At 53.3% G+C, this 27,308-nt stretch overlaps 9 protein-coding genes across 9 annotated transcripts; 5 read left to right on the plus strand and 4 right to left on the minus strand.

Annotated features, from left to right (window-relative positions):
- Window positions 1-1,366: 1,366 nt before the first annotated feature.
- J4E85_006626 (uncharacterized protein) lies at window positions 1,367-3,906 on the plus strand (the record flags this gene model as incomplete). Its single annotated transcript, XM_051470862.1, has 6 exons — window positions 1,367-1,861; window positions 1,922-2,497; window positions 2,542-2,653; window positions 2,703-3,475; window positions 3,537-3,759; window positions 3,812-3,906. 6 exons carry the CDS (start codon window positions 1,367-1,369, stop codon window positions 3,904-3,906), a joined length of 2,274 nt encoding a protein of 757 aa, XP_051325072.1.
- Window positions 3,907-4,257: 351 nt separating this feature from the next.
- Window positions 4,258-5,551, minus strand: J4E85_006627 (uncharacterized protein; the record flags this gene model as incomplete). Its single annotated transcript, XM_051470863.1, has 3 exons — window positions 4,258-4,714; window positions 4,770-5,280; window positions 5,344-5,551. The coding sequence occupies 3 exons, from the start codon at window positions 5,549-5,551 to the stop codon at window positions 4,258-4,260; spliced, it is 1,176 nt and encodes a 391-aa protein (XP_051325073.1).
- Window positions 5,552-10,295: 4,744 nt separating this feature from the next.
- Window positions 10,296-11,169, plus strand: J4E85_006628 (uncharacterized protein; the record flags this gene model as incomplete). Its single annotated transcript, XM_051470864.1, has 3 exons — window positions 10,296-10,343; window positions 10,400-10,807; window positions 10,864-11,169. The coding sequence occupies 3 exons, from the start codon at window positions 10,296-10,298 to the stop codon at window positions 11,167-11,169; spliced, it is 762 nt and encodes a 253-aa protein (XP_051325074.1).
- A 1,390-nt stretch (window positions 11,170-12,559) lies between these two features.
- On the plus strand, window positions 12,560-14,610 carry TOM70 (TOM (translocase of outer membrane) complex component; the record flags this gene model as incomplete). Its single annotated transcript, XM_051470865.1, has 4 exons — window positions 12,560-12,869; window positions 12,919-13,001; window positions 13,057-14,472; window positions 14,530-14,610. The coding sequence occupies 4 exons, from the start codon at window positions 12,560-12,562 to the stop codon at window positions 14,608-14,610; spliced, it is 1,890 nt and encodes a 629-aa protein (XP_051325075.1).
- A 518-nt stretch (window positions 14,611-15,128) lies between these two features.
- J4E85_006630 (uncharacterized protein) lies at window positions 15,129-17,867 on the minus strand (the record flags this gene model as incomplete). Its single annotated transcript, XM_051470866.1, has 3 exons — window positions 15,129-16,555; window positions 16,605-17,440; window positions 17,488-17,867. The coding sequence occupies 3 exons, from the start codon at window positions 17,865-17,867 to the stop codon at window positions 15,129-15,131; spliced, it is 2,643 nt and encodes an 880-aa protein (XP_051325076.1).
- Window positions 17,868-18,890: 1,023 nt separating this feature from the next.
- Window positions 18,891-20,641, minus strand: J4E85_006631 (uncharacterized protein; the record flags this gene model as incomplete). The annotated part of the gene is made up of 4 exons (XM_051470867.1): window positions 18,891-19,457; window positions 19,504-20,095; window positions 20,144-20,455; window positions 20,502-20,641. The coding sequence occupies 4 exons, from the start codon at window positions 20,639-20,641 to the stop codon at window positions 18,891-18,893; spliced, it is 1,611 nt and encodes a 536-aa protein (XP_051325077.1).
- Window positions 20,642-21,167: 526 nt separating this feature from the next.
- On the plus strand, window positions 21,168-21,954 carry J4E85_006632 (uncharacterized protein; the record flags this gene model as incomplete). Its single annotated transcript, XM_051470868.1, has 3 exons — window positions 21,168-21,299; window positions 21,346-21,818; window positions 21,873-21,954. 3 exons carry the CDS (start codon window positions 21,168-21,170, stop codon window positions 21,952-21,954), a joined length of 687 nt encoding a protein of 228 aa, XP_051325078.1.
- A 197-nt stretch (window positions 21,955-22,151) lies between these two features.
- On the minus strand, window positions 22,152-22,754 carry J4E85_006633 (uncharacterized protein; the record flags this gene model as incomplete). Its single annotated transcript, XM_051470869.1, has 2 exons — window positions 22,152-22,642; window positions 22,694-22,754. 2 exons carry the CDS (start codon window positions 22,752-22,754, stop codon window positions 22,152-22,154), a joined length of 552 nt encoding a protein of 183 aa, XP_051325079.1.
- Window positions 22,755-23,972: 1,218 nt separating this feature from the next.
- On the plus strand, window positions 23,973-27,025 carry J4E85_006634 (chitin synthase I; the record flags this gene model as incomplete). The annotated part of the gene is made up of 4 exons (XM_051470870.1): window positions 23,973-23,991; window positions 24,127-24,326; window positions 24,394-26,949; window positions 27,011-27,025. 4 exons carry the CDS (start codon window positions 23,973-23,975, stop codon window positions 27,023-27,025), a joined length of 2,790 nt encoding a protein of 929 aa, XP_051325080.1.
- Window positions 27,026-27,308: the final 283 nt, after the last annotated feature.

Genomic DNA, 27,308 nt, shown 5'->3' on the forward strand with positions numbered 1-27,308 from the left:
CTGCTAGCTGAGTGCAATAGCTCACGAGTCTTCCTGCATGGCCTCGCCGCCAATAACAGGGTGCCACTGCTAAAGTACAGAGGCGCATTTTGCCCTCTAAATGCCTATTCTCCGCTGTCAGCAATCTGCGTCTAGATACGTAAGTTGTGCATACTGCAGTTTTGCTGGACGCGTGACTGCGTTGTATATTTCCACAGCTTCAGTACTTTGATCTCTTTCGAGGTCAGACATATCCAGTCGCTCAGCAACGCCAGCAAGCACGTCTTTGGGTTGGAAATGATGGGTATATGCTGATTCTGATTTGAGCTGAATACTGCATACGCCTACGATACTTCTCCGTGTCGGAAGGACCGACTTAAAGGACTCTCGCAACGCTTCGTAGACGTGTTCAGACTCGTCTTCTTGAATATTATCCTCTGCAACGAGCACCACGCATGCAGGATCTCTTAAGGCTTTCTCGTACTGAATAAAGTAGGACGATATAGTGTCCGATGGAAATGTTTGGTAATTGACGCGTTGAAACTGAAAAGAAGGCGAAGAAAAGAACGCAGCAGCCGCAACGAGCGAGATTCGGTCCAGGTCATCTGAGGTAGCCAGACGTACGCCTTCTACAGATGGAAGAAGCATGACTTTGCTCGGCTAGTAGCACTGCAAATATGAACTTCGTTCTGGGGAAACATATTGAAGTTCAATTGTGCAGGCCATTGAAAGCAATGCAATCTCGTAGCAGAGTACGTCTGCATTCAGGAAAGACATGCTACCAACTTCTCTTTGTCTACGATAAGCATGCACTGCCATTACGCATAGTCGTGCATAAAGCGAGTTTTGAGACATCATACCCGGATTTGTATGTTGCTTGGAATACAGCGCTGGCATTGGACGGGATAACATCCCGTTGTCGAAAGGTTGGCCGCCTGTCTTACAAGCGAGTTTCTTTCTTGGGGGACATCGATACGACTGACAAGTGGCAAACTTAGTCGATACTACAATGAAGGAGACGAAATCATTTACTGCGACGATAGCGGTAAACAAAGAGACGGCGCAGATGCAGGAGTAAGATGAAGGTTGTGTGTCCGTCTGGTACGCGAGGCAGGTTCGCGGGGAGATGCAGCCCTAACGGAAGCTAAGACATGCATGGCACCGACACAATGAACCAGTGTGGTTCTCGACCTGCCTTTGGTGCCTCCTCGAGCCTTCCTACCATCGAACTCGAAAAGCAACGATCTACCGTACCGGCTTTGCTTTACGGCCCAGGCCGCCATCGTTCCCTGCTACACGGATCTTGCCCATTACTTCTAAGCGAATGAGCGACACGCACCCTCGCGACACGTCCTCTGAAGTTGTACGCAGTCAGCCGCAGCCCTCCATGTCTACCACCAGTTCGCAGTACAGGAATGCCGCCCAAACTCCCTCGCACTACCAGGACTTCCCCACAAGCAACCACGACCCTTTGTATGGCTTGGGCGCATGGCAGCAGCATCATGCTTCCAGCCACGACTCGTATGCTGCCGGCCCGTCAACGGCGCAATTCCTACAGTACCCGGCAGTCGGAGTAGACTCCGCTGGTACGCATCCGCAGTCTGCTCCAACGGCTTGGACTGGTTACGTCAGACAGGCACCTCTGGAGTGGCAGCACGCTGGACCTGAGCAGAACTACACGACGCGCTCGACCGTCCCCTATTGTGATGCTGAGGGGAGCGCGTCCGTGCCGCACCAAATTCCCACAATCCCGCGCCACTATCAGCACCAACACCAGTACCAGCACCAGCCAGCGCTGGATCTGGGGCACGCATTACCCTTGGCTTCGCAGGATCACGTCTTTCGCAGTACAGAGCGCTTTAACGAGCTGCGCGTTTCGTCAGTAAGTGCACACAAGCAATGTTGTGCCCTGCACTAGGTTCGCGACTAAATCATCCAGGAGTCCCCCGCCAATACGGTAGACCCACCGTACTCGAATCATGCTCAGAAGCTACCTCCAGTCCCACGACTCTCGCATTCACAGCCGCAGACTGTTCTGTTGCACACGAACCACGCGCCACAGGTACCATTGCAGCATGATGTCGCGTGGGAAGCACATCAGCAGTACTCTGGTCATGTTGGCGACGCTGTTACCACCCGAGCTCCAGATACGAGGCACCATAGCACATCTACTATCCCTTGGCCCATGAACCCCGTCGAAACTTCCAATGCGCCTGCTGTTTACGAGCCTCCTCAGACCATGTCGCGGGAATGGGCCGTCGCTGAAGCACCACCTGATCATGAACTTTACGCACGGCAACCGGTCCCAGTCGATCAGACAACCACCCATTTGTTGGCTCAGCATAGACCACCGCCAAAGAAGAAAGCAGCCAAGGTTCCTTCGTCCTTCGTCGAGCGCCAGGAGAAGCTGAAGGTGTCCAAGCGGAAGGGCCCTCTCCAGGAAAGGCAGAGGGAGAAGACCCACACCATGCGCAAGACCAAGCGTATATGCGTTCGTTGTAGATTCTACAAATCAGGGGTATGCATGTCCAACATGACGCAGTGCAAGACTAACGAATGTAGTGTGACGAAGGAGATCCGTGTGAAAAGTGTGAGAAGATCACAGGCCACGCCCGGTCCTTTCGCGAGCCCTGTTACAGGGAGCATCTCGAAGACACTAGTCTTATACGTCGTTGTAAGTCATTGCAATATCTGCTGCTTGTTTGCTTCTCACAACAAGACAGGCAATGGCCGCGAGCACCAAGAGGAAGCCGAGTTCCTTGGTTACGACTGGATACACAACAGTCAACTCTACGAGATGGAGATCATCTGGAACCTCCCCGGCTACGGTCCTATACCGAACGCACAGCCTATGCGTATCGCCTTCCGGCCTTATAGCCCAACGCGCGGCCCGCTTGATGTCGCGACGTCCGTCTGGTCCAACCGGGATGGACAGGTTCCGTCTGTCGAACAACCGGCCTACGCCATATACGATACTGCGAATCTCGTCCAGGCTTACGAACGCTACTTCTCCAGCCTTCAACCCGCGATTGAGGAGTGGATATTTGCTCGCATTCGGCAGGACGAAGTCGCCTATCATACCTACCAGGAGGTGGTACGCATGCGAAGACTAAGTGGAAGCAAAGCCCTCGATCTCGCTATGCGACTCCAATGTCTCTCCGTCGTTTCCCAGGGATACGGTTCCGTCTTCTCGGAGAACATACCTGGCATACGCGAGTACGATTATCGCCGACTTGGCCGTAGCGACTACGAAGCCTACGACCGCAACTCATGCGACCGCCCACTCCCTGGCGCCATAACCCACCAAATGGATGTCGCGGCTGTGAAATACCTTCGCAAGCTGGAAAAGCTTTTCGTCAAGGAACTAGTGGCGCTGATTTTCAGGCCCAGGATCAAGCCTTGGTATGAGCTCTTTTTGGCATTCTATGTCATCTTCTGGAATCTCGAGTACATCCATCACGGTGCGCAAGACTACATCAAGTCAAAGAATGGCACAGTAAGTGGACGTCACTATCTCATTTTTCCTTTACAGATTCTGACCGCTCTAACTCTGCTAGTTGCTCGAGAACCAGGTCAGCAACGTGGTGACCACTCAGATCAAGAAGTGGGAATTCGCTTTTCCAGTGCTGCTGTACCATTGGCGCTGCATTCTTCGGGGCTACTCCCCGTTCAAACTAGCACGCGACAACCCGGACGAGCTCCGGGAGCGAGGGCATATTGATGCAGAAGGATTCGCATATGTCACAGCCATTGCCAATCTATTTGACCGAAATAAGCCCGGTAAGTTGGTACCGTAGATCCGCTACTGCAAGTCATTTGTTAACCAGCGTAGATCGCTTCCAGCCGCCGCTTACCGGGTTTGCCGCAACGCACTGGTCCACCTCTAGTCAATGGATCGTAAAGCTTTTCAAGGAAGCTGGAGCGTAACGTTCGTGTTCGCTCGCGTTCGATCCGTGTCATGTTGTTCCCCTCTGTTTTTTGATACCCAGTCATTTGAATGGCATTTGCGAGTCATTTTGTAGCCTGTTTCGCGGATCGCGGTTTTGTGGAGAGAAATGGGAGGCAAATGTGATGAATATTTGAGTACGTCTACCGTCAGTCTAGTCAACAGGGGAATACTAAATCAGGCCAATAACAAAAAAAGTAAGAACACAGGAAAGCGCCGTCATTCTCAGTCATCATTGCGAAACGAATGCCAAATTTGCTCAAGTCATTTCTGCCACCATCTGCGCCTCTGGGAGAACTTTACTCCGTAAAGTCTAGTAGATACGGAAGTAGCTAGCCGTGGCTCTCGCGTCCACTGATGTTGCGCCATGGGTCGGTGTCAAAAACAGGGAGACTCTGAGGTCTGCCGGGAGTGAACGGGTCGTCAAAGTTGTTGCGGCAGCTAGCCGGCTTCTCCCAAGCATTTGTGGAGTCGCGGAGGAACAGGCGCAATAGGTGCCGGGTACTAGCTTTGCCATCAACACCTCGGTATGCTGCACGGGCGTGCATGATGGACAGGTTATGGAGAAACTGGATGTCGCCTTGTTCCCGGTCAACCTTCGTGCAGAAGCGCTTGGCTAGCTCTTCAACGGCGTGCATTGCGTGCAGCTGCTTCCGAGTGACCCTGGGCATGCTAGGGTCACGCGGGATGCTATCAGTACCAAGTAGTGGGGCCTTGACTAGCTGGCACATGGGTTTTCCCTTGGAGAAGAAGAGGGTAGGTCCTAATTCTAGGTAAGGCGCCCCATCCCTGAAGTTAATTAGCAAAACTTCTAGACATCAGATACGACGAAAGCCGTGCTTACTTTTGCTTTAGCTCGAAGGGCCAGTTTGGCTCGGCCATCGTCTCGAGCACTTCTGGGTCCTTTTCAAGAAGCTCGTTATAGATTCTTGGAAAGCTCGCAACGAACTGCTCGCCACCAGCGTCTGGCCCGCCGTCGTTGCGCACGTACAGAGCAATAACGTCGCCGGAGAAGCGATCACTGTGGAAATCCATTGCTGCAGTGATTTTGGACCCAGCGAGACCGAGGTTTTTGCAGTCGTCTGGAACTCTCTTCCTGGTGGCGTCGAGAACGTGACTCAGCGTTTGATTCGCATAGGCGTCTGTTGCTCGTTCTGGGCAGACGTAGGAACATATGCCCGCAAAAGCAATTACGGCCTCTTCGTCATTGAGGTAAGCACTATCAAGACCCCGGAGTACGACCACGTTGGTGCCGTGGTGAAGCTCTTTGCTGATTGATGAGAGCTTACTAGCCAATTTGGGGCTGCCGAGATCAAAGGTTTTCTGATCTATCTTTGTCCGCGGAAGACCAGTGACTAAAGGTGTGAATCAGCATCGGCTCGTAGAAGAAGGATTGAGTGATTTGGTTTTGCACTCACGCTTGAACTTGATAATGGCCGCCCTTATATTCCGAATATCGCAGTCGGTAAGTTTGACTACGTATTCAGCTGGTTGGAGTCCATCACCTTGCCATACCATGGGCCCCGTTACTGCCGGTGGGAGTTGATCGGGAGAACTGAAATTGGACGAGGAGCTGCTGCGGAGACTGTCAAACGAGGACCTCGCGCTGAGTACCGGAGAAGTCATGTTCGATTCGTCGATTGCAGTGTATCCCGCTCAGTGGTCAGGCTCAGTGGTCAGGCTCAAAATAAACTTATTATATTTCGTATTGATTCGATGTATGTGGCGTTGTAAATGTAAATGTAATGGTAGTTGTAGTGATGCGATTCAGGAGTGAGCCTGAGGTGGGCGTTCTTATACCTCATTCTCGATCAATGGGAATCTCTTGAAGACGTTTATCGCGTAATCGCACGCCGCCGTTGTCACGGTGTGTGATTTTAGAGCTGACGGAGCCGCACTTGCTAACGAGAGACTGACATTCAACTTTAGCTCGCCGGAACATTGGAACAGGGCCGAAAACCATTCCCGCTAGCATGGACGGTTCGAGTGGGTGGGTGACCATGTACCTATGTGTATCCTCCCCGTCTTATCGTGATTCGTCACCTGATGCCCTTTACGCTAATGCCTGTCAGTCAGCCGCCATGACAGTGGGCAAATCCTCACTGAACCACCCTGCGACTCGGGTCTAACGCTCACGGGGGGAGGCAGCGGAACGCATCGAAGCTTCGCCACACGGGCGAAATTGGGTCTCCTGCCCTCCACCAACTTATCCACTGCGCTGAGGAGAGTTGCTTACTGGTAGGACGTTCTTCGGGAGTATCAGGTGGGCCCATGGTTGCCACACAATCCACCGTAATGATCGTACTCAAAGTTCGCGTAGGCGGCATGCCGGTGGCAGAAAGCGAGGCGATGCGATGCGCAGATCCTCGGAACGTGGCTCTGATATTGACAGATGTTCGTGCCGCACATCGAACCTTCGACATGTGGATGCAATCCTTTCAAGCAGTCCGCCCGATGGAGAGCAAGGACTTTCCCTATTCCCATCAGCCCTATGCGGTCGAACCTATAATTGTCAGGGATTCCAAGTAGTCACTATCCGCCCAGCTCCTGCATATGCAGGTGAGTTGAAACGGACAGGCCTCATATCTTCATCAGATCTTATCTTCATCTTCCACTCGTGCGATGCCAGCATGTGATCAAGCATACTAATTTCTGATCTGAGACCTAATCCGCGATTTGCGATGGTGATGACAAGGATCCATGTACCTTATTATTGAGCCTTCGTCCTTCACCGTGCTTAAGGCACAGCCTACAATCCAACACAACCACTACCACTCACGACAGCGCCTGTGGCTCACCGGAATCCTCTGCAACAGGATGTCATGCCAGCGTAATGCTTGCAATATGGGCAGCAGCGGTCGAGGCCTCGGTGCAGCTCCAATGCGAGACGCCTCGGAACCGCCCATCTGCGACCACGTTGAGCTGCGCAGCTTTCAAGCATGTCAGGGTCTGCCGACATATGCGCTCTATTGGCTCAATAGGTAAAGATGCGCTGCCGAGCTTTCAGCTTACGAGGGTGGCTTCTTGCTATTGGTGTAGCCAGCATATACAGTGTTTCCACCCCTCCCATGCCAACACATCCTAGTGTCGCATCCGTTGGGCCCGGGGTTGCAGTAGTCGAATCCCGAGGGATGTTACCTACACCGTGTACGTATAACAAACACTGCCGGTAATCGCGCTATGATCTGTCCACCTTTGATTGAGCGTATGGTGCGGCTATCCGCTGATAGCCAAGGCATCCATCGCTCTCACTCACTCACCATGTCTACGATTCCCGGGAATTCTTAGGTTCATTAGATGGCTCCCGCATCGAGATCTAGCTCACCGCTAAGGACAACTTGACTTTGCCTGTTACGAATATGACACATCCGCTGCCGGGCCGTTCGCTTGTCACACGCAGGTAGTGAAGAGCTAGAGCGCTTGGAGAACAGCGTACTGCACTGTGCATGACTAGGTCGGCGTCTCTACCGTAGCCTCATGGCGTGCCTTGGTGAAGACACTGTGACTGCACATCGGTTTAGTGCCGTATGTTGTATGAGTGATCAGCTGGATCCACAGAGGCCTTCATAACGGGCGTACATATTGCATGAATATGCAGCTAGTCGGCCCATCATATGTTAGGGGGACTACGCAATCCGTAGCGCCTAGCTCGCTTCTGAATACAATACGATCGTTTGTACTCAGCCTTGCGGCGCGTCCCAGACTTGATCGCTTGCATCATGTCAAAAATCGAGCGGCTCGGCTATGACAGCTCATGGGAAGTCGGCAAGAGGCATGATACCGTTTTACAGACACGGGGCCCTGTAATCACACACGTGGGTCGTGTGGGGTCGGATCAATCTCTGTATCGGGCCTGCGTGTATTCCTCAAGGAATTTTCACCCTGCCAGTGCTGCGTTCGCAGGTGGCTTTCGTGCGACGGACGGACAGGGGAGCGTAAACGTCGTCGGGGCATTGATAGCGATCCAGACGTGGCGATACTTTCCGTGAGCACCTAAACCTCCAAATGCTATATTTGCGGTGTAAAGAAGGATCGCTGGGTTGATGCGTGCCTGTTCGCAGTGTCAGCTAAGCTGAGTATACTTGACGCCAGAACTGACCTTCTATGGTAGACTGTGTAATGGACGGCTTTCGAAATTGTTGCAATACACGTGAGCTTAGATGGTGTACTACTAAATTGCGGCACAGGCTGAAGAGGGAGTTCCGCCCATCCTCACTAGCGTGTAGTCGGTGAAGTAGAGGCATGTTCCGTGCTTGGAATGTGGCGCATGGGCCGGACAAGGTCGCCCAGCCCTGAGCATATATCTCTCGGTAATTCGTATGGGCCGGCTGTGAGCACTGGTGGTCAGCGCGTGACAGCAAACCATGGCCACTTTCAAAGCGCCTCGATATTGCGCATGAAAACCGAGTTTCTCTTTCGAAGGGATACTTTCCGTGCAGGATTTGGTACGATCGCCAGTATTTGTGGCGTTCAATGTAGCGGGCTCGAATGCTGAGCTCTTCGAATGCGTGATAGCTCCCATCTCCCCCGAGCTTATCCATGCTCCAGAATCTAGAGCATTCACCAACATCTATTGATGAGAAGCCGCGACTGCGACTATATAATTGAATCGTTGGTACTCATCGCTCCGGGAGATCGTGCCGCGCCCAGCGGATGAGATCCCGAAGGCACGTCGATGAGCTTGCGGGTCAGTACGGCAGGGCTTGCTCGCTTGAGGCTGTATGGGCATGGAGAAGAGCGCAGATGGCGACAGTGACGACATGGTGTTCCAATGGGGAGGTCTCGTCCATGGGGCCTGATCGGTGAGCGAAAGCTGGAGTGAAACACGAGGTGGGGACAGGGATGCCGGATCGAGACTTTTGCAATTTTCGTGATGCTTCATGGCTGCGCCCCTATGTGAAAGAGCTATCGACGATCCATGAGGAGTAGTTAGGTAGGATGTTAGGTTTCCTTACAGGTGTAGCGACCGCGCCCTTGCTCACTTTCGCTGCTAGCTCGTCGTTAGTGGCCAATGAGCTTCAAAGGGGGTCGAAATCATTTGCGTCTGCAGGGATGAGAGCACATGGCCTTTTCATGCACGTCACAAGCGCTACAAGCACTAGCTCCGGCGCACGCCCATAAATATTATCAGGATGGCCCCAACGCGCGAGCATTTCCAGTCTCAGAAATGGGAACGCCTGGTTCGGCTGTCTCTTCTCTACGACACGACACACGACACTCACCAGATGTCTTTCTCCGCACCTGCGCACCAATTTCTATGAGTGCAGTACCCAAAAAAGACTATCCGCATGAATTCTTGTCAGTGTTCGGTCTTTCCAATGAAGAGTTAGTGTCTGGCAGGACAGGACAGGGTACGTTATCGCTTGTATCTCATCAGCTGAAACAGTAGACCATGTTTATACTTTCTGAACGATCTATCACGCAAGCTGCTAGGGAGTGCGAGCCTGAGCCACTCCCAACATGGATTCGGATATTATACTTCTCTTTGGATATCACATTCGTTGCCTCGGGAGATCTGAGCCCATCTCGGCTTCATGTCGGCTTTGCAGCATGCAGAAGTACACACCCGGCACTGTGAATGTGGACCTGGGTCCAATATCTGAAGACCTGATGTGGGTATGCGTCGGTCTGGACCGCGATGGATCTTTCAAAAGGAATGAGGGGGTGTGAGGAACGACGAAGACTCCGGACGTACGGCAGATTTGGGTTAAGCTGGTGTAGGATCCAACTGCCCTGGACCCTACCAATCCCTCTGTACGCGTACGACTACTGTACCTAGGTGTGCATTCGATAGTCAGAACCAGTATGTTGGCATCGCGAAGTGCGTCTTGCTGTCGACAACCACACGGACCGAGATAAATCTCCCAAATACGACTTGGACAGGGAACAGGGACTCATAACTAGATAGCAAGGACAGATTAGTATCCAGACATGTAAGATGTAGCCTCACTGTCATTTATTCATTTCAGTACGATTACTCATAGATCTCCCTAAGGCGATTGAAAGCAATCACCACCTATCGTAGCTATTCCTATAGACTTGATAGGTGTTTGTTCTATGTCAGATGACGTCATATTCTGCCCAGGCTGGCTTCGAGCATCAAATATCTGTGCCGACCATCCAGCCGCAGTCGGCCCTGTAAATATTTGGATTCACCATACCTAGGTACTGCTGAAGTTGATCAACGCTCTACCTACCAACATTCGAGGATATAACGGAAATAACTATTGATTTTCAGCGTAGACGTCACTACCGCGTATGATGCAATGATGGAACTTCAAATATCTACCCACAAAACAAAAGCAACACAGATAGGCACAATACGCTGAACAAGAGTTAGACCGTAAAAACACCTTCAGCAAACTCCACAATGCCGCCATCAGGTCTCGCAATTCTCATCGGAGCCGGACCCGCTACTGTAAGTCGTCTTGCAGGCCCCGCACCGAACACACGCGTCTAATGAAACACGTCTAGGGAACAGGAATAGCACGCATCCTCTCATCACCCGCCCATGGCAACCTCGCCGTCGCACTCTTAGCCCGACGCCCCGAAAATCTCCAAAGCGTCATCTCTACAGTCCGCTCCGCCAACGAAAATGCGGTTCTCGAGGCCTTCCCAAGCGACACTTCGAAAGCATCTCTAGAGAAGGCATTTGCAGACATCAAAGCACACGAGAGCTTCAAGGGTCTGAACCTGAAGCTGGCGATATACAGTATCAAGCATTCAAGCAAGAAGCCGTTCTTGGAAGAGACGAGGGAAGACTTTGAGGATAGTCTGGAGACGTACGTTGGAGGGGCTTTTACGTTTGCGCAGGAGAGTTTGAAGAGATTCTTTGCGGATCATGGTGAGACGGGCTTGATGGATGGAGGGGAGAAGAAGGGCGTAAGCAGAATCGTCATCACCAGCTCGTTGCATGCAATACTGATTCTTGACAACAGACACTTATCTTCACTGGCACGCTCGGCGCGCTTCGATGCAGTGCCCAGTTCGCTGCATATGGCGCTGGACGTGCCTCTGTCCGTCAATTAGCGCAGACACTGGCCCGCGAGATGAGCGAGAAGGGTGTGCACGTCGTACATACGATCGGCAATGGTGCAATTGCAGATGAAGACGGAGAAGATCAAAAGGTGGGCAAGAAGATGAGCGCCAATGCTGTTGGTGAGACGTATCTTTGGCTGCATCAACAGAAGCCTTGCTTGTGGACACATGAGCTGGATATGAGGCCCGCTTGCGAGAAGTTTTAGAGGTGTTACCAGAGCCCTTACTTCTGCGACCCGCGAACTCTATGATAGAGACAAGAGCGACTGCATTCAGGATCGATAGAAAGGCTATAGAAATGTAGAAACATGCATGTCTGATCACCTGAGGAGGAATTGGGAACCAGAATCGGGTCACTCTCTGTTTTATTTGTCTTGCGTCCGTGACTAGTGCAGCCCCCTGTGCGCTTAGAGAGGCGCTCATGCTAGACTCACTGCATCATGTATTCGGGTCATACTCAGCCTCGGAGCGGTCCGTTGCTGATTTTGCCCTTGTCTCGGATGCAGTAGAGAGTGGTGTGGGGGTTGAAGTACAGCTTGCTCGGATGAGTAACATCATTCGGGCATGTGTAGGTCAGGCCACTTGGCACGGTGTCAATATACTGTCAACGCAGTCATGTCAGACTACGGTATGTGAACCGATGTATTGGGATAGCTATGGTATATATTTTCCATCAATGAAACTGTCGGCCAGCAGTACCATTTCGGGGTGTGATGCATCGTCAGCTTTTGCCCTTGCGATCCGCGAGCGCTTTGAAATCTGCAATTTGCTTTCGCCTCTTGATCCCCCTTGAACTCCTTCCTGTGGATGATGATGCATATGTGACAACAGGTTTCGAAAGCCCAACCAGCCCCGCACATGCATTACTGATGAACCACGTCCACATAGTCTTCGCGTACCGTGGTCTCTTCAAGATGGCGAAGCCCGTCTCCCATGCAACACGGTTGTCTGCATTTCGTAGTGAGGTTGTAGTCTGGCTGCGTGGTGTGATGAAGGTAATGAATACCCAAGTCGCAGTCCTCTTGTCTGCACCGAACGTTGACCTCCACTTCGTAACTTGTCAACCAGCCTGTAGTAGCACAGACAGGACATACTTGGAGACCGGTCTTGTGTCGTGCGCGAACAACAATCCCGAGGTCTCGCAGATCGAAACTGGGGAGCAAGAAGTCGACTTCTGGAAGTTCATCCTCTTTCCACAAATTTGAGCATTCTAATTTCTTGTACCTCAGGCAAGGAAGAAATTGGACAGATGCGCTGCAGTCTATTTTAGTAATAAGATTGAACCACAGCCAGCTCCTAAAGATAATGAAGACTTCTATGTCATCTACTTCTGACTATTGTTTAGTGTTTTCATGAAACAATGCGAGTACTCTGAATGGAGAAAAGATGGAAGATGCGCTCGAGTGAGATGTGGGTCCACAACGGGGTTGTTCGGCACGGCCTTGATGACGTTCCGCGCGGGCGCTGACGTTAATTCCATTGATCCAAGCTTGCCTAGCCAAAATCTGCGACAACACACCACAACATTGAGCAGCACAGCAGAGCGTGCTCGACAACCACCCATCCCACTAAATCCCCCCCACAGATTTGGAAAAGATGGCGCCAGTAAACACGCCCGTACCACAGGGAATTCCCTCGCCGCCACCTGTCCGGATTGCCGTCGACACGAACAACTCGCTATGGGATCGGTTGAGCAATTGGGCTTCAGAGAACAAGGGTGTCGTATACACGATTGCGGGTATAACACTGGTTGTCGGTGCTGGCGGGGCTGTCTACTACTTCTCCAACGATTCAAGAGACAGCGCAGCAGACACAGCGGCGACAAAGCGCAAGAGGCAACGCGAGCGCAAGCGCGCAAAGGAGAGGGCCGAGAAGGACTCGGCGCCAGAGAAGTCTGCAGAGTCTGGTAGGTCGATGCAGCCCTCTGCCAAGGACGTGCACTGATGAGAAAATAGAGAAGAAGGCATCTGTAGCGGAAACAACCGAAGACAAGCTCCCAGAGGTTGACGAGAACAGCGTGGGCTCACTCTCGGACGAGGTGCGACACATGTCCTGTAAAATCACCCTCGACGGCGATGACTGACGATTCGTAGGACCGCAAGGACTATGCCGCGAAACTCAAGGCTGCAGGCAACAAGGCCTACGGCTCCAAGGACTACAACCGCGCCATCGACCTCTACGGCAAGGCCATCCTCTGCAAACAAGACCCCGTCTTCTACTCGAACCGCGCCGCCTGCTACAATGCCATGTCTGAGTGGGACAAGGTCATTGAGGACACGACCGCTGCCATCAACCTCGACAACGAATACGTAAAGGCGCTGAACCGACGAGCGAACGCATACGAGCAGGTCGAGCGCAACAGCGAGGCCCTTCTCGACTACACTGCGAGCTGCATCATCGATGGCTTCCGCAACGAGAGCAGCGCACAGAGCGTCGAGCGTCTGCTTAAGAAGGTCGCCGATGCCAAGGGCAAGGCCATCCTCGCCTCCAAGGAGAAGAAGCTGCCCAGCCCGACGTTCGTCACAAACTACCTCCAGAGCTTCCGACCGAAGCCAACACCAGAGGGCCTCGAGGACGACGCCGAGCTTGATGAGGAGAGCGGAAAGGGCCAGTTGCGCAAGGGTCTGAAGGCCATGGCCACCAAGACCGGCGATGGATACACGGAAGCTGCCGCAGCTTTCGACCGCGCAGTCGAGCTCGGAGACCTTGGTGAGCACGAGGCTTTCGCGTATAACATGCGCGGAACCTTTAGCTACCTCAAGGGCGACAACGAAGACGCGCTCAAGGACATGGACAAGAGCATCGAGCTCCAGCCCACACTAACACAGAGCTTCATCAAGCGCGCCAGCATGCACCTCGAGCTCGCCAACCCCGAAGCCGCCGAAGCCGACTTCGCTGCCGCCCTCGAACAGAACTCCAGCGACCCCGACATCTTCTACCACCGCGCACAACTACACTTCATCAAGTCCGAGTTCGGCGAGGCCGCAAAGGACTACCAGAAGTCCATCGACCTCGACAAGGACTTCATCTTCTCGCACATCCAGCTCGGTGTCACACAATACAAGATGGGCAGCATCGCCTCGTCAATGGCCACATTCCGCCGCTGCATGAAGAACTTCTCCCAAGTCCCCGACGTATACAACTACTACGGAGAACTGCTGCTCGACCAGCAAAAGTACCAGGAAGCCATCGAGAAGTTCGACACCGCTGTCGAGATGGAGAAGACCAGCAAGCCCCTCGGCATGAACGTCCTGCCCCTCATCAACAAGGCGCTCGCGCTGTTCCAATGGAAGAACGACTTCGACGATGCCGAGAAGCTGTGCGAGAAGGCTCTCATCATCGACCCCGAATGCGACATCGCTGTCGCAACCATGGCACAGCTGCTGCTGCAACAAGGGAAGGTCACAGAGGCGCTCAAGTACTTTGAGCGTGCGGCCGAGTTGTCGAGGACGGAAGGCGAGATTGTCAACGCTCTCAGCTACGCCGAGGCAACCAGGACACAACTTGAGGTAAGCCACAGGATCCACACTTCACACCAAAGCCAATGCTAACTCTCTCTCTACTAGGTGCAAGAAAAGTACCCCAAGCTCGCTTCGAGACTAGGTGCCATGGGCGCAGCTGGCGGTGGCTTCGGCGGCATGCGATAAACACCCTCCCTCCTTCCTTCCTTCGATCAAACCATGATACACACCTTTTCTTCACCCCCCTCTTCTACGCTCTTCTCACCCCTTTGTTCCAAAATGATGTATTTAGTATTGGGCACTCCGAGTGTGCGGAACTGCAGAAGGTTGGAAAGCTCCTTCATGAAACCGAGTTGGCCGAGGGAGAAATGGAATATGCGTAAAAGAGAGTAACAACAACGGGCGTTTATTTTGATGTGATAGCTCTCCTGCTCCTGGTGGTTGTGTAGTTGTAAATGTATGAGTGGTTGTTGATGTACGATGATTATTACTACTGTTCTTCGAGACAAACGTGCCGTTCACTATAGAAACGACATAGTTGATCTAACCAGATATATTGAGTGTACTTATACTACACTGGTATCAAAGCCTCATCCGTACATTTGCCCTCTATAAGCGGTCTATACGTTCGCGGAACCTGTGCTATGCATATCCCGTCGTTCCAACAACGCCACCTCTATCCGTGTCATGACATGCTTGGTGACTTACTCCCCGCTCAACTGCAGGATAAGCGTACTAGCGACGTCCAAGAAAGGAAAGGGACTAGTGACAATCTTCTCTCCCTCCTGCCGTCCAGCACCAACAAGCTCCGTGCGCTCTCGTAGGATATCCGTTCCTCCCTCGCGAAGCTTATTCGCCAGGTCCTCGGGTAGCGGTTCACCCTCACCTAGTCTGCGCCAGATACCTTGCTCGTCGTCCCATCCGTCCTGGTGCGGGTTCTGGTGACTTGACGAGAGTGCGAACGTGTCGAGGGAGGGGGTCGCTTTGATTTCGCGGACGAGGTTGGAGACGAGACGTTCGTAGCCGGCGCATTTGAAGTCTACGACGAAGAAATCGCGGTCGATACTGTACAGTTGAATGGACATGTAGATCCAGACTGCTTCGTCGGGGTAGGGGTGTTCTTCGCTGATGGAGTTTGCACGCTCAGATGGAGTCAGGCCTTCTATGCCGTGACTGATACTTGATGCACTTGCGTTGGTGGAACTGCGCCTGCGAAGCCCCGAGGGGTCGTTGGCGAGATCGACACGCGACGAGTGCGTGGAAGACGGATGTGCGACACCGGGTGGGAACATGCCTTCTTTGCGGAAGCGGGCGTTGATGACCCATGGATCTTCTGGCACGTGGTAGCCCCAGTCGTTGGTGTGGTTGTAGTGCCTCTTCTGTCGACCTCTCGTCTCCTGCTCATTCGTGTCCTTGTTACGTACGGTAAGCGGCTCACGATGTGGTGAATTTACCCTAGCTCCCTGGTCTTCGTGCGATGAATGCGATGATATCGAATCTTGCGAATGGCTTCGCGATTTCGGCGGTGAGCGGTCATCAGGGTTCTGAGAAGTACTACGGCTGCGGGATCCGCTCCTGCCACCTGCTCGGCGTATTTTAGGTACTTCCCAATCGGCGCCCATGGCTTTCAGAGCCTTGAAAATAGCAAGCATAGCCTCTGCAGGCTGGTTCCTCGACCTTATACCGAACTGCCACTTGGTCGCTCGAGGCTTCTTGGCTGGCAGACTCGTCATAGGCTCGGGCTTGTTTCTGCCTGCTTCTGGCATCGTGCGGAAGTTTGGCTTCAGCCTTCTCGCTGAGATCTGCCTTTGTTCTTCAGTCTGTTCTGGAGTTGGTGGGAGACCATCATTGTCTTGGACCCTGCTGAGTGGTCTCGGGTGACCTTTCATGTAGGCTTTGTGGTATTCTGTGAGACTGCTTGGCAAGATAGCGACTGTGCTCACAGGACTTCTTATATTTGCGAGTTGGCTGCTGGCGTTCGATCCTTGACGTGCCCGTTCGTGTTCCGAGTTCGATGGCGGTATGAATTGGGGTCGAGAAGCAGCGTTCAAGGACTGAGGCCGGAATCGGTCCATATGACTGTCGTGCGTAGGAGGCGACATTTGATCCCATTCAGGACCCGTCAACAAGGCTAGAACCGATTGTTAGCCGCGTACAAGTTAACAGAGAGGGTGGCTTACGATTCTTCCGCATCATCTCGTTCTCGCGAACGATCAAGTAGGCATCCTTTATCGCACTAGGCTCATCGCGTGCCAATGCATCTTGCACGTCATGCTTTGCGTAACCCATAGTCTTGCCGAGCTTCGACACGACATTCTCGTGCAGCGCCTGTACACGAGGAGCATCGGCCGACGGCGCGAGTGCCTTAGGATCGATCGCCTTATTCGGATCCGCCCCACTGTCGAAGAAATCCTGGGCAGGTGGTTCGAGATACGGAGGCAGGTCTTTGGTGAACCAGGGATCTTGCCGTAGTTCGGGGATCGTGATGCGGTGTACGGGGTTGACCATCAACATCTTCCTGATCAAAGACGTAGCGCCCGGGGATAGATAGCTTGGGGTGCTGTACTGCCCAGCAGCGATCTTTTTGAACAGCGTCGGAATATACTCGTCGTCGAAGGGTAGTCGGCCCACTAGGAGAACGTAGAGGATGACACCACAACTCCAGACGTCGACTTCTGGACCCGCATACAACTTTCCGGATATAACTTCGGGCGCGGCGTAGTTTGGACTTCCGCAGCTCGTCTTGAGAAAGTTGCCGTCTGTCATGATGTTGCTCAGTCCGAAGTCGGCGATCTTGACGTTGCTGTCGTCATCGAGTAGGAGGTTCTCTGGCTTCAGATCTCGGTGGACGATCTTGTGTCTGTGGCAGTATTCGACGGCGCATACGATCTGCTGGAAGAACTTGCGGGCCTGGGCTTCCTGCAGCTTCCCGTGGTTGACGATGTAGTCGAACAGCTCACCACCGGCGTACTCGAGGACCATAATAATTTCCGTCGGCGTGGTTATGACGGTGTAGCTATGGACAATCAGTACATGAAGTTCACAAACATGCAAATAACCCACAGCTTGATGATATGAGGATGCCGTAACAGCTGCAAGTACTGGATCTCGCGCTCTATCCTGCCTGCCATGTCTCGAGTGACCAGGCGCTTGCGGTTTATGATCTTGAGCGCCACCTTCTGGCCGCTGACCTGGTGGGTGGCCAGTTTGACCTTACCGAACGAGCCCTCACCGAGTGTCCTGACTATGGTATACTGTCCGAGGCGCTGGTTCGCCTTGGAGTCCTTGCTCTTGCTCTCCTGCACGGCTGTACCGAGCGCAGTGGGCGGCGCGACGGCCTGGTCATTGGCCCTGGTGGTGCTTGCTGCGCCCGCTCCTCGCCGCTGGGCGGGCATGGAGATGGAGAGCTCCTCGAGGTCCTCGTTATCGATTGCGGCCGACATGGTGGGCGTGGTATGAATGCGACGGCGGTGGGAGAGTGGGGCGTGTCGTGCGTCGGAGCGCTGGCTGAAGCCTTAGCCGGGGTGTTCGGTGGTGGTCGTCGGCGGGGACTATACATGTAGTGTGAGCAGGTGTGCCGATGCAGGGCTGAGCCAAACGGGCGGGAGGCATCAGAAGCATGTGAAGACGGGCGCGCCTGTTGGGAGAGCTCATTTCCGCCCGTGCAACGGGTGACTGGGGAGACAAGGGAGGAGCTACTTACGTCACTGCTGTCTGCTGCTTTACAGCGGGGCGCGCAAGCCGTGGTTCTGGGGCTCGGTGCTGGGAGTCGACGGCGCTTGGCTCACTGCCCCGCTACGACGCGGCGAGGGCCACCATCAAACAGGCGTGAGGCGAGGGAGGAGTTTGGTACACGATGGGCGTGCGGGCGGCGGCGGCGGCGTGCGACGGAGCGGTGGGAGGGTGCAGGCCGGTGACACGGGTTATCGATTGCGAGATGGCCGGCTGCAGTGGAGCGATGCTGTATGTAGCGGGGTGCGGCCTGGTGAGACACGGAGTGCGTCTGCGGTCGAGGGCGGAGGGTGGGAGGATTTGTACGCGGGCCAGGGCTCCGCTAGGTGAAGAAAAAGATGGAGTTATGGGGAAGCGGACTAGGCGCAAAAAGTGACGGAGCTTGGGGTATCGTGAAGCCCCTCTTGGCTCTGCCTGCGGTTGACCAGCCCGCCGCGCCTATCGCACCCCGTCACGGCTGCAAGGGCAACCGCAATGACACGAGCAAACGGATCACCGGAATCGGACCAAGATGTTATCTACTGTAGTGCTTCTATCGCGTGTGTTACAGCAGTCAGCCCGCACATGTTGACTTGCATGAAGCACAGCTCGCTCCCGCCTCCACGCGAGCCCTCCACGTCCTCGTGGCCGCTGCCCCATGGGCAATTCCCAAAAGTCCATCCCCAGCTAACCTTCTCCATACATGCCACATTACCAATCACGGCTGCAGGACTCTACTCCACCCGTTCATCATCTCATCGGAAGCAGAACATTCGTCCGAGTCCCCTCTGTTGGACCTCGCGCCGGGCAGCACCGTCGACGTATGCAGCCTCGCCCTCGCTAGTCGAGCTTGCACTACTGATCTGTTTGCCCTTGCCGTTTCCAAACACCCTCAACAAGACGACCATGCTCCCTGCGCTGAGTATACTGGCGCACAGGATGGCAATCATGACAAAGTTGCTGTTGCGATACTTGTGCGGGCCGTCTTTGGCATCTTCAGGCCACCCAGAATATAGTGCGTAGGTTGTGAGGATACTCCCCAGATTACCAAGTCCAGAGACGAGTGCGGCGGCTGCCGCTACGCCCACTTCTCCGTGGCGGGGCTGGAAGATCTCGTTGGACCAGGCCATGCAAATCGGCACTGTCGGCCCAAGTCCGAAGCCAATCAGTAGGACGCCACCGTAACGCGACCAGTCTTTGGCGAAGGTAGCAATCAGAAGACCAGCGATCTGTATCACAACAGCAGCACTAAAGAAGGCAGGTCGATGGTGGTGGAAACGGTCCGAGAAGGGCGTCACGATTAGAATAGCGATCAGATCCATCTGTTATAGTCAGCCTCAATTACCCCAGATGACTTCGGGCACTTACAATCCAGATGGGTGCTGAGAGCAAACTTAGCTGGATACCTGTGAGGCTCGGGTTGATGCCGCGGATGATGACAGTCGCGTATGCCTGTGTTCCGTTCCCAACACCCACTACACCAAAGTACATGACAACGAGAGGGTATATCCTCCAGTCGATGACGACGTGCCAGAGATCTTTCATCGTCCACAGCTTGCGACTGTATACGCGGGTGAGATCCTCGTAGTGAATGCGGGCGTCTTCACCTTCCAGGGCTGGTCTGCCTTCTGGCAGCCACTTCATCCATCCAGTTCGCTGGCGTACTTCGCCTGGGGGTAGTGGCCTGTCAGGAAGCCACCACAGTAGCGATATGCCGACAATGAAGCCGACGATACCGTACAGAAGGAACATCCACTGAAAACCAACTAGTCCACCTACTCCATCCATCTTCTGGAAGCCAGCCGAGACCAAACCCACAACCGCCGCGGACATTTGAGATGCTGTGAAGTAGCGCCCGATACGCTTGCCGGTACGAGACGGAGGATAGAAAAGAGTCAGGTAGTATGACATACCCGGCCACATGCCTGCAATAACGATACCAAGGAGTAGTCGAAGGAGGCTGGGCTGCTGTCAGTCTCGTTCAAAATCATGTGTCTTCACGACTTACTAAAGATTCCAGGCAGCGTTCATAGCCGTCAGGCACATGCCAATGATACCAACGCAGGTCACGATGCGACTCATCCATGCATGCGGGCTAACCCTTGACATGACGAGATTGGAGGGAAGATCGAAGATGACATAGCAGACGTAGAACAGCGCCAGACCAGTAGAGACCTGTTTGGGTGTGATGTTGAGTACCGATCCCAGATCGTGACCTTCAGCCAGGTTCATAGTCTGAGCAAGTCCGATATTGGAGCGAATCGCCGAGCATATAAAGTAAAGAATCCAGAATGCTGGAAGTATCCGGCGATCGAGCTTGCTGGGCGACTGTCAGCATAATTCGTGATGAGAAATGTGTGACTTACGAATAGACTCTTTCGATTCTATCGATATCGATCATCTCAGGACCGACTTCGGCATCCCGATGCAGCCCTGTCTGCTTCGCATCGCTAGTTTCTCCGACCCTCTTCTCGATAGGAGCTATCTCCCCAGCATCTGAAGCCATGTTGTACGACTGACGCAGCACGAGAAGAAATGATGAGCCGAAGGCGAAGAGATAGTCCACGGTAAAACACCTTCCTACTTACTTAAGCCGATACACCGTTCGGCTCCCGCTCGAACTGCGTCCGTACTCCCATTCGCCCATTCAAACATTTTGCATGGCTAGTGGGGTAACGCTAGTAATGGTTTGGGGAATGATCATGGCCGGCGGTCGAGACTTGGGTACATGACAACCAGCAATACTCACCCAGGGTCCACACGGGCTTACTGTACTGCACGATCTAGGACTCATAGCAAATTTGGTTGAGCTATCCCGGATATGCCCAGGTGCGGTACTGAACGTGCCTGTGGCTGAAGTAACTTTTCAGCGAAACGAACTAAGACGGAAGGGTCGATGGGCGGCTCGATCTGCCGCTAAAGCGGGACTTCCGAAACCTCGTCATTGTTAGTAATCTACCATCTGAATATATCAGACCCATTCCCAGCAACCAGAGTAAACATACCCTCAAATCTTACAATTGCATATCCTCATGTGTCCCGTACTATATCAGATGCTCGCGAACACATTCGTGCGCTCATCGCGCCGGATACGTCCGTCTGCGCAAACGCTTCGTCTTCGAGGCGCGCGACAGGCGTCGACATTAGCAGAGAACCCACACATCGTATGTACTTCGCGCTGTCAGAAAGGCAACTACTTACCCAATTCAGTACGTACATAAAGATCCGTTCGATCCGAGCAAAAGATTGCTATCACTGCTGCCCACCGAACCTCCCACACCACAACTTGCCATAGGCTCCTGCACCGCGCTCCCTCCAACGCCGCAGAACTTCACCGAGAACCCGCAATTCCTCCCTATCCTCTCCTCCGTGTTCGCGACACATGCTGTCGAAGATCCTTACGTACAATCCCAAGCCGCCGTCTACGCGTCGCCGGGCGGCTTCCACCTCTCACAACCGAATGATGGCGCAGGCGGCGCGAACCACCAAGGCGGAGCGGGAGGTGCAGGCCACGGAGGATGGATACATATCAGTGACTTGAGGAACCCACCAGATTATGGTCGCATCGCGTGGCCGGAGGACATTTTCGGCAGTGTAGAGGTCGACTCCAATGGACAAGTCAGTGGAGGTGATGGAGGCTGGCAGAACAGCGGGACGTACCGGGTTGTGACGAGGGAAGGAATGTGAGTATACCCCCCGAGGCGGAACATGCGAGCACGTTGCTAACACACAGACAGTCTCGGATTGACCGACTTCATGCGCGGAAAGATGGTAGAGAAGCTACTAGATTTAGAAAGGCAGATCAAGCGGAACTCGTAACGTAACGAACGACACGACGAAGGAATATACCCAGGAGGAAGTAGCGCGACTTATCAGAGTCGTTCGTAATCGAAATGTACATGCATAATCAGCCTATGGCCAGCCAGTCTATGGGGTATCTAAACACACACAACCACTTCACACCTACACCATTCTCCCGCCATCGCGTGAACTATCTCATCCTACATCCCAGTCCCTCAGCTTAGTTCGCCCCTCTCCAGCCTCTCCAAAAACTCTTTGCTGAATTTAACACACTGCTCATACGCAATCCTAAACCCATCATCACCCCCGTAATACGGATCATCAATCTCCTCGCCCTTCTCTCCTCTCCTCCCTTTCCTCATCTTCCCCCCAAACTCGCCAAACAGCATAACCCTCCCCAAACTCTCCTCATCCACATCTGCCTTCTTCAACTCCCTCTGCCTTAACGCCTCTAAGTCCGCTAGATTCTCATCATCCATGGCGAGTATGTAGTCGAACTTCTCCAAGTCGCTGCTGGGGGAGAATTTGCGTGCGGAGTGACGGTAGGAGGTTATGCCGTTTTTGCGGAGGGTCGCCATGGTGCGGGAGTCGGGGCTGGAGCCGAGGTGGTAGGCGCCGGTGCCGCAGGAGTCGATTGTGGAGATGAGGGGGTGTGGGGGGTTGGTGGTGAGGGATTGGAAGACGCCTTCTGCCATTGTTGAACGGCCTGTGGGGTGTTAGAGGGTGGACGTGAGGATATGGGGGAGAGAAGGCGCACAGATGTTTCCTAGGCAGACGAATAGGACGGAGACGGGTTTGGGGGATTTAGAATCGCTCATCGTGGTGTTTTGGGATATGTCTCGGCCGGTTGCGTGCTTGGTGGATGGGAGGGTTTGTCTATGCTTGAGCCTGGTGGAGCTACGAGCGATCTGAGAGGATCTGGGGACGGCGGAGTATCATCGGGATTAGCCTCGTCAGGTAAAGTGATTTCTCACAGCAAGCCTGGCCATTTCCACTCGCAATAGACTAGATGACATTGCAAGCTGATACACTTAAAGTGTACCTACTGACAATGTCGCAAAAGTAAATCAACTGCACAGCGATGCAGCATTCCTCTACATGGTTGGTGTGCTCCGCCGCAACATGACGTGGGATCGACAGGAACATTGCTCGAGCACGTCGTACGCGATACAGACGATCATCCGTGCATTACAAATCTGGTATGTTTACGGATTGAGGGGTCAGATTGCTTTTGCTACATACGCGTAGGCTCGAGCGGTGTGATGTAACCCTCGACAAGGACACCCACTCTTGCACTACGGCAACAAACATTTGCGATGAGCAGATGACTTGTCACTTCGGCTGTGTGGGGTCGCCGAAGTCGTTGAAGCTGCTAGAGCCGCATCTGCATGTGCCTCATGACTTGCTGGGATACCAGGTGCAAACTGACAGAACTGAGAAGATGACGGCGACAGGAAGCAACCGCCATGTCATCTTGTCAACATGTACTCGCAGCTAACTATCGATAGCGATAATCTCCGGCACTTTCACACCCGTTGATAACCTAAAGCTTTGACGGAAATAGATTCGGGCTTCGTAATAGCAGGGCTGTGAAGTGTGGCGCTCCCCGCGATTGCGCAGCGAGTGCTTGCTTGGCAGCTGCTCAGGTGGACGTGAATGTGCGAACCCTCGAGGAGCGAGCCTTTCATTGCTGAACTCAATCCCAGCATCTTCATCTCTATTGACTTTGAGGCCCCAGTCGCGCATTGTGAAGAAGCCGGTTACTTGCGCTTTCTTACATCATTCCCTACCCGCCGTTGCTCCACGCAACCGACTCGGCGCGTTTCCGACCCACCAAACTGCACCAGACGTATCTGAAACACGGGCATATACCAGTCGCTATTCCCTCGACGCCTATACGATAGCACACCACAACCGTCGCATCTTTTAGCCTTTTCGCTGGGCAACCCCTTGTATTTGTGTTTTGGCTTGTTCAGCCGTCCGTCGCATTGCCGCAGAAAGATTGAAGGCGCAGCACCAACCAGAAACACACCACCATGTCATACAACCGATTAGGTGAGTAGCCTCCTAGCGGATTCGCGGTCGCATGGTTGCGGCCAGGCGATCTTGACACTTTCCACGAACCGCCAAACAGGCCTTCTGCCATCCACGAGGTGCCTCAGCTGTCAGCCAGACTAACGGTATTGCAAGGCGCACCAGGTGGTAGCGACGACCCGTACGAGATGGACCCACGAAGAAACAACGGGCGGACTCCTTCGCCAGGCCAGCCTCTCCGTGGCTATCAACTAGAAGACCGCTATGCTTCACCACAGCCTTCGGGCATCCTCGAGATCCCTATGGGACCCAACCCAGCAGCAGCTTCCGGCGACCGCTTGCCATTACAACCAAGTGTATGTATCGCACCACGAGAACCAATATGGGTCAAGCAGCGAGATCAGCAGGCTAACACCCGAACAGTACTCAGTAGAAAACATTCCCTACGCAGCAGGCAACTATCACGACGATTACGACCCACGACCGCAACGACACGACTCGGACTACTCCCTCGATCCCCAAGCGCATCACGATGCCTACTACAACCAGCCTTACGACCCAACTCCACACCACGACGAGAGCCCAGGCGCGGGCTACGGAACACAGCCAACACACTACTGGCAAGATGAGGATATGAACAGACCCATGATACACGGCGCCAATTCATATGGCCCAGATCCTCATGATCCAGAGGACATGGACCCAGAGAACCCGTTTCATGATGAACCTGCGCCTACACCAAGCCCCGCCCCAATAAAGCGATGGAAGACCGTCAAGGAGGTCCAATTGTTCAAGGGCAACTTGGTGCTCGATTGCCCGATTCCACCGCGGTTACTGAACCAGGTTCCGCATGCACAGCCCCCAGAGCGTGACGAATTCACCCATATGCGCTACTCGGCCGCCACATGCGACCCTGCAGACTTCGACGCGGAGCGCTTCACTTTGCGCCAGAAGCTTTTCGCAAAGCCAAGGCATACCGAGCTGTTCATCGTTATTACCATGTACAACGAGGAAGACGAACTGTTTGCGCGGACAATGATTGGTGTCATCAAGAACATTGAGTACATGAACTCGCGAACCAACAGCAAGACGTGGGGCAAGGACGCGTGGAAGAAGATCGTAGTCTGCGTCGTCAGCGATGGTCGTGCCAAGATCAACCCGCGGACCCGCGCCGTGCTAGCAGCGCTCGGTGTCTACCAGGACGGCATTGCCAAGCAGCAAGTCAACGGCAAGGATGTGACTGCCCATATCTACGAGTACACCACGCAGATGACGCTCGACATCAAGAAGGGTGTCGTTGGTGTCAAGAAGGGCAACACTCCAGTGCAGATGCTCTTCTGTCTCAAGGAGAAGAACCAGAAGAAGATCAACTCGCATCGATGGTTCTTCCAGGCCTTCGGAGCTGTGCTAGATCCTAATGTCTGTGTGCTTATCGATGCTGGTACAAAGCCTGGCAAAGATTCTGTCTACCAGCTATGGAAGGCATTCGATCTTGAGCCCATGTGTGCAGGTGCTTGTGGTGAAATCAAAGCTATGCTTGTCCACGGAAAGAAGCTTTTGAACCCATTGGTAGCGACGCAAAACTTTGAGTACAAGATGAGCAACATTCTGGACAAGCCTCTTGAATCAGCGTTTGGTTTCATTTCTGTGCTTCCCGGTGCTTTCTCGGCCTACCGTTACGTTGCGCTTCAGAACGACAAGACAGGACAAGGACCACTGGAGAAGTACTTTGCTGGTGAGAAGATGCACGGCGCCAACGCTGGTATCTTCACAGCCAACATGTACCTGGCTGAGGACCGTATCCTGTGTTTCGAGTTGGTCTCCAAGAGGAACTGCCATTGGATCCTGCAGTACGTCAAGTCTGCTACCGGAGAGACGGATGTACCGACCACCATGGCCGAGTTCATCAGTCAACGTCGTCGTTGGTTGAACGGATCCTTCTTCGCTGCTGTCTACGCCCTGGCCCACTCTTTCGACATCTTCCGCAGCGATCACTCTTTCTTGCGCAAAACCATGTTCCTCGTTGAGTTTGTCTACCAAACTATCAGCATGATCTTCGCCTGGTTCGCTCTCGGTAACTTCTTCCTGGTCTTCCGCATTCTCACTGCCTCTTTACAAAACGAACTCGGTACCGCGGGTAAAGTTCTCTTTATCGTCTTCGAGTGGCTCTACATTGCTGTTCTGATAACATGTTTCATATTATCACTCGGTAATCGGCCTCAAGGTTCCAATAAGTGGTACATGTCCATGGTCTACTTTTGGTGCATCATCATGGCATACCTCATGTTCGCGTCCATCTTCATCACCGTTCGCTCCGTACAAGGACAGATCGAAACCAACGGTGGCTTCAACGCGGCAGATCTTTTCAAGGATAAGATCTTTGCTACATTGATCATATCACTGCTGTCGACGTACGTCATGTGGCTAGTGGTCTCCATCATCTTCTTGGACCCATGGCACATGTTCACCTCTTTCTTCCAGTACCTGCTTATGACACCCACCTACATCAACATTCTCAACGTCTACGCCTTCTGCAATACTCACGACATCACCTGGGGTACCAAAGGAGACGACAAGCCGGAGAAGCTTCCTTCAGTCACCACCAAGGCTGATGGTAAAGCGGATATTCAGGCACCAACTGACGATGCCGATCTCAACACCCAATACGAGACTGAGCTCCGCGTCTTCAGCGCAAAGTGGAAGGAAGAGAAGAAGGTGCCGTCAGCCAGCGAGAAGCAAGAAGACTACTACAAGGGTTTCCGATCCGGTGTCGTGCTCTTCTGGATGTTCTGCAACTTGGGTCTATCGGCCTTGGTTCTGCAGTCGGGTGGCCTGGAGCTCACCGTCAGTAGTCCCGACGAGGCTCAGAAGAAGCAGAACGACGCTGCCACCATCTATTTGGCGGTAGTACTATACAGTGTTGCCGGTTTGGCTGCTTTCAGATTCATTGGAGCTATGTGGTTCTTGGTCGTGCGAATGGTAAGTGACACCTTTGAGACATTCAGTTGCCGTTATCCAACATATACTAACAACATCTTAGTTCCGCGGTGTATGATCGCTCATTGTTCTAAGTTTGACGTCATTGTTTGGAGTTCAGGTACTGGGTTGGGTTGAGCATGTTGCCGTGAAGGCATTCGGCCTCTTCGTTGTGAGATTCATGACATGATACCAGCTTCTGGGAAAGCACGCGACCTTGGCGTGTAGGATGAGTGTTTACGTATTTCATGAGCCAAATGCCTGTTCAATGTCTTTGCCTTATCATGCATACTCGTAGCGTTCACGATCTCGTCGTTGCTCCTACTCTTTTCGGTAGGTGATTCTCTCACTGTCGTCCCAAA

This window comes from Alternaria conjuncta (assembly GCF_024043145.1).
Source record: "Alternaria conjuncta strain BMP 0040 chromosome Unknown scaffold_9, whole genome shotgun sequence".
Taxonomy (NCBI): domain Eukaryota; kingdom Fungi; phylum Ascomycota; class Dothideomycetes; order Pleosporales; family Pleosporaceae; genus Alternaria; species Alternaria conjuncta.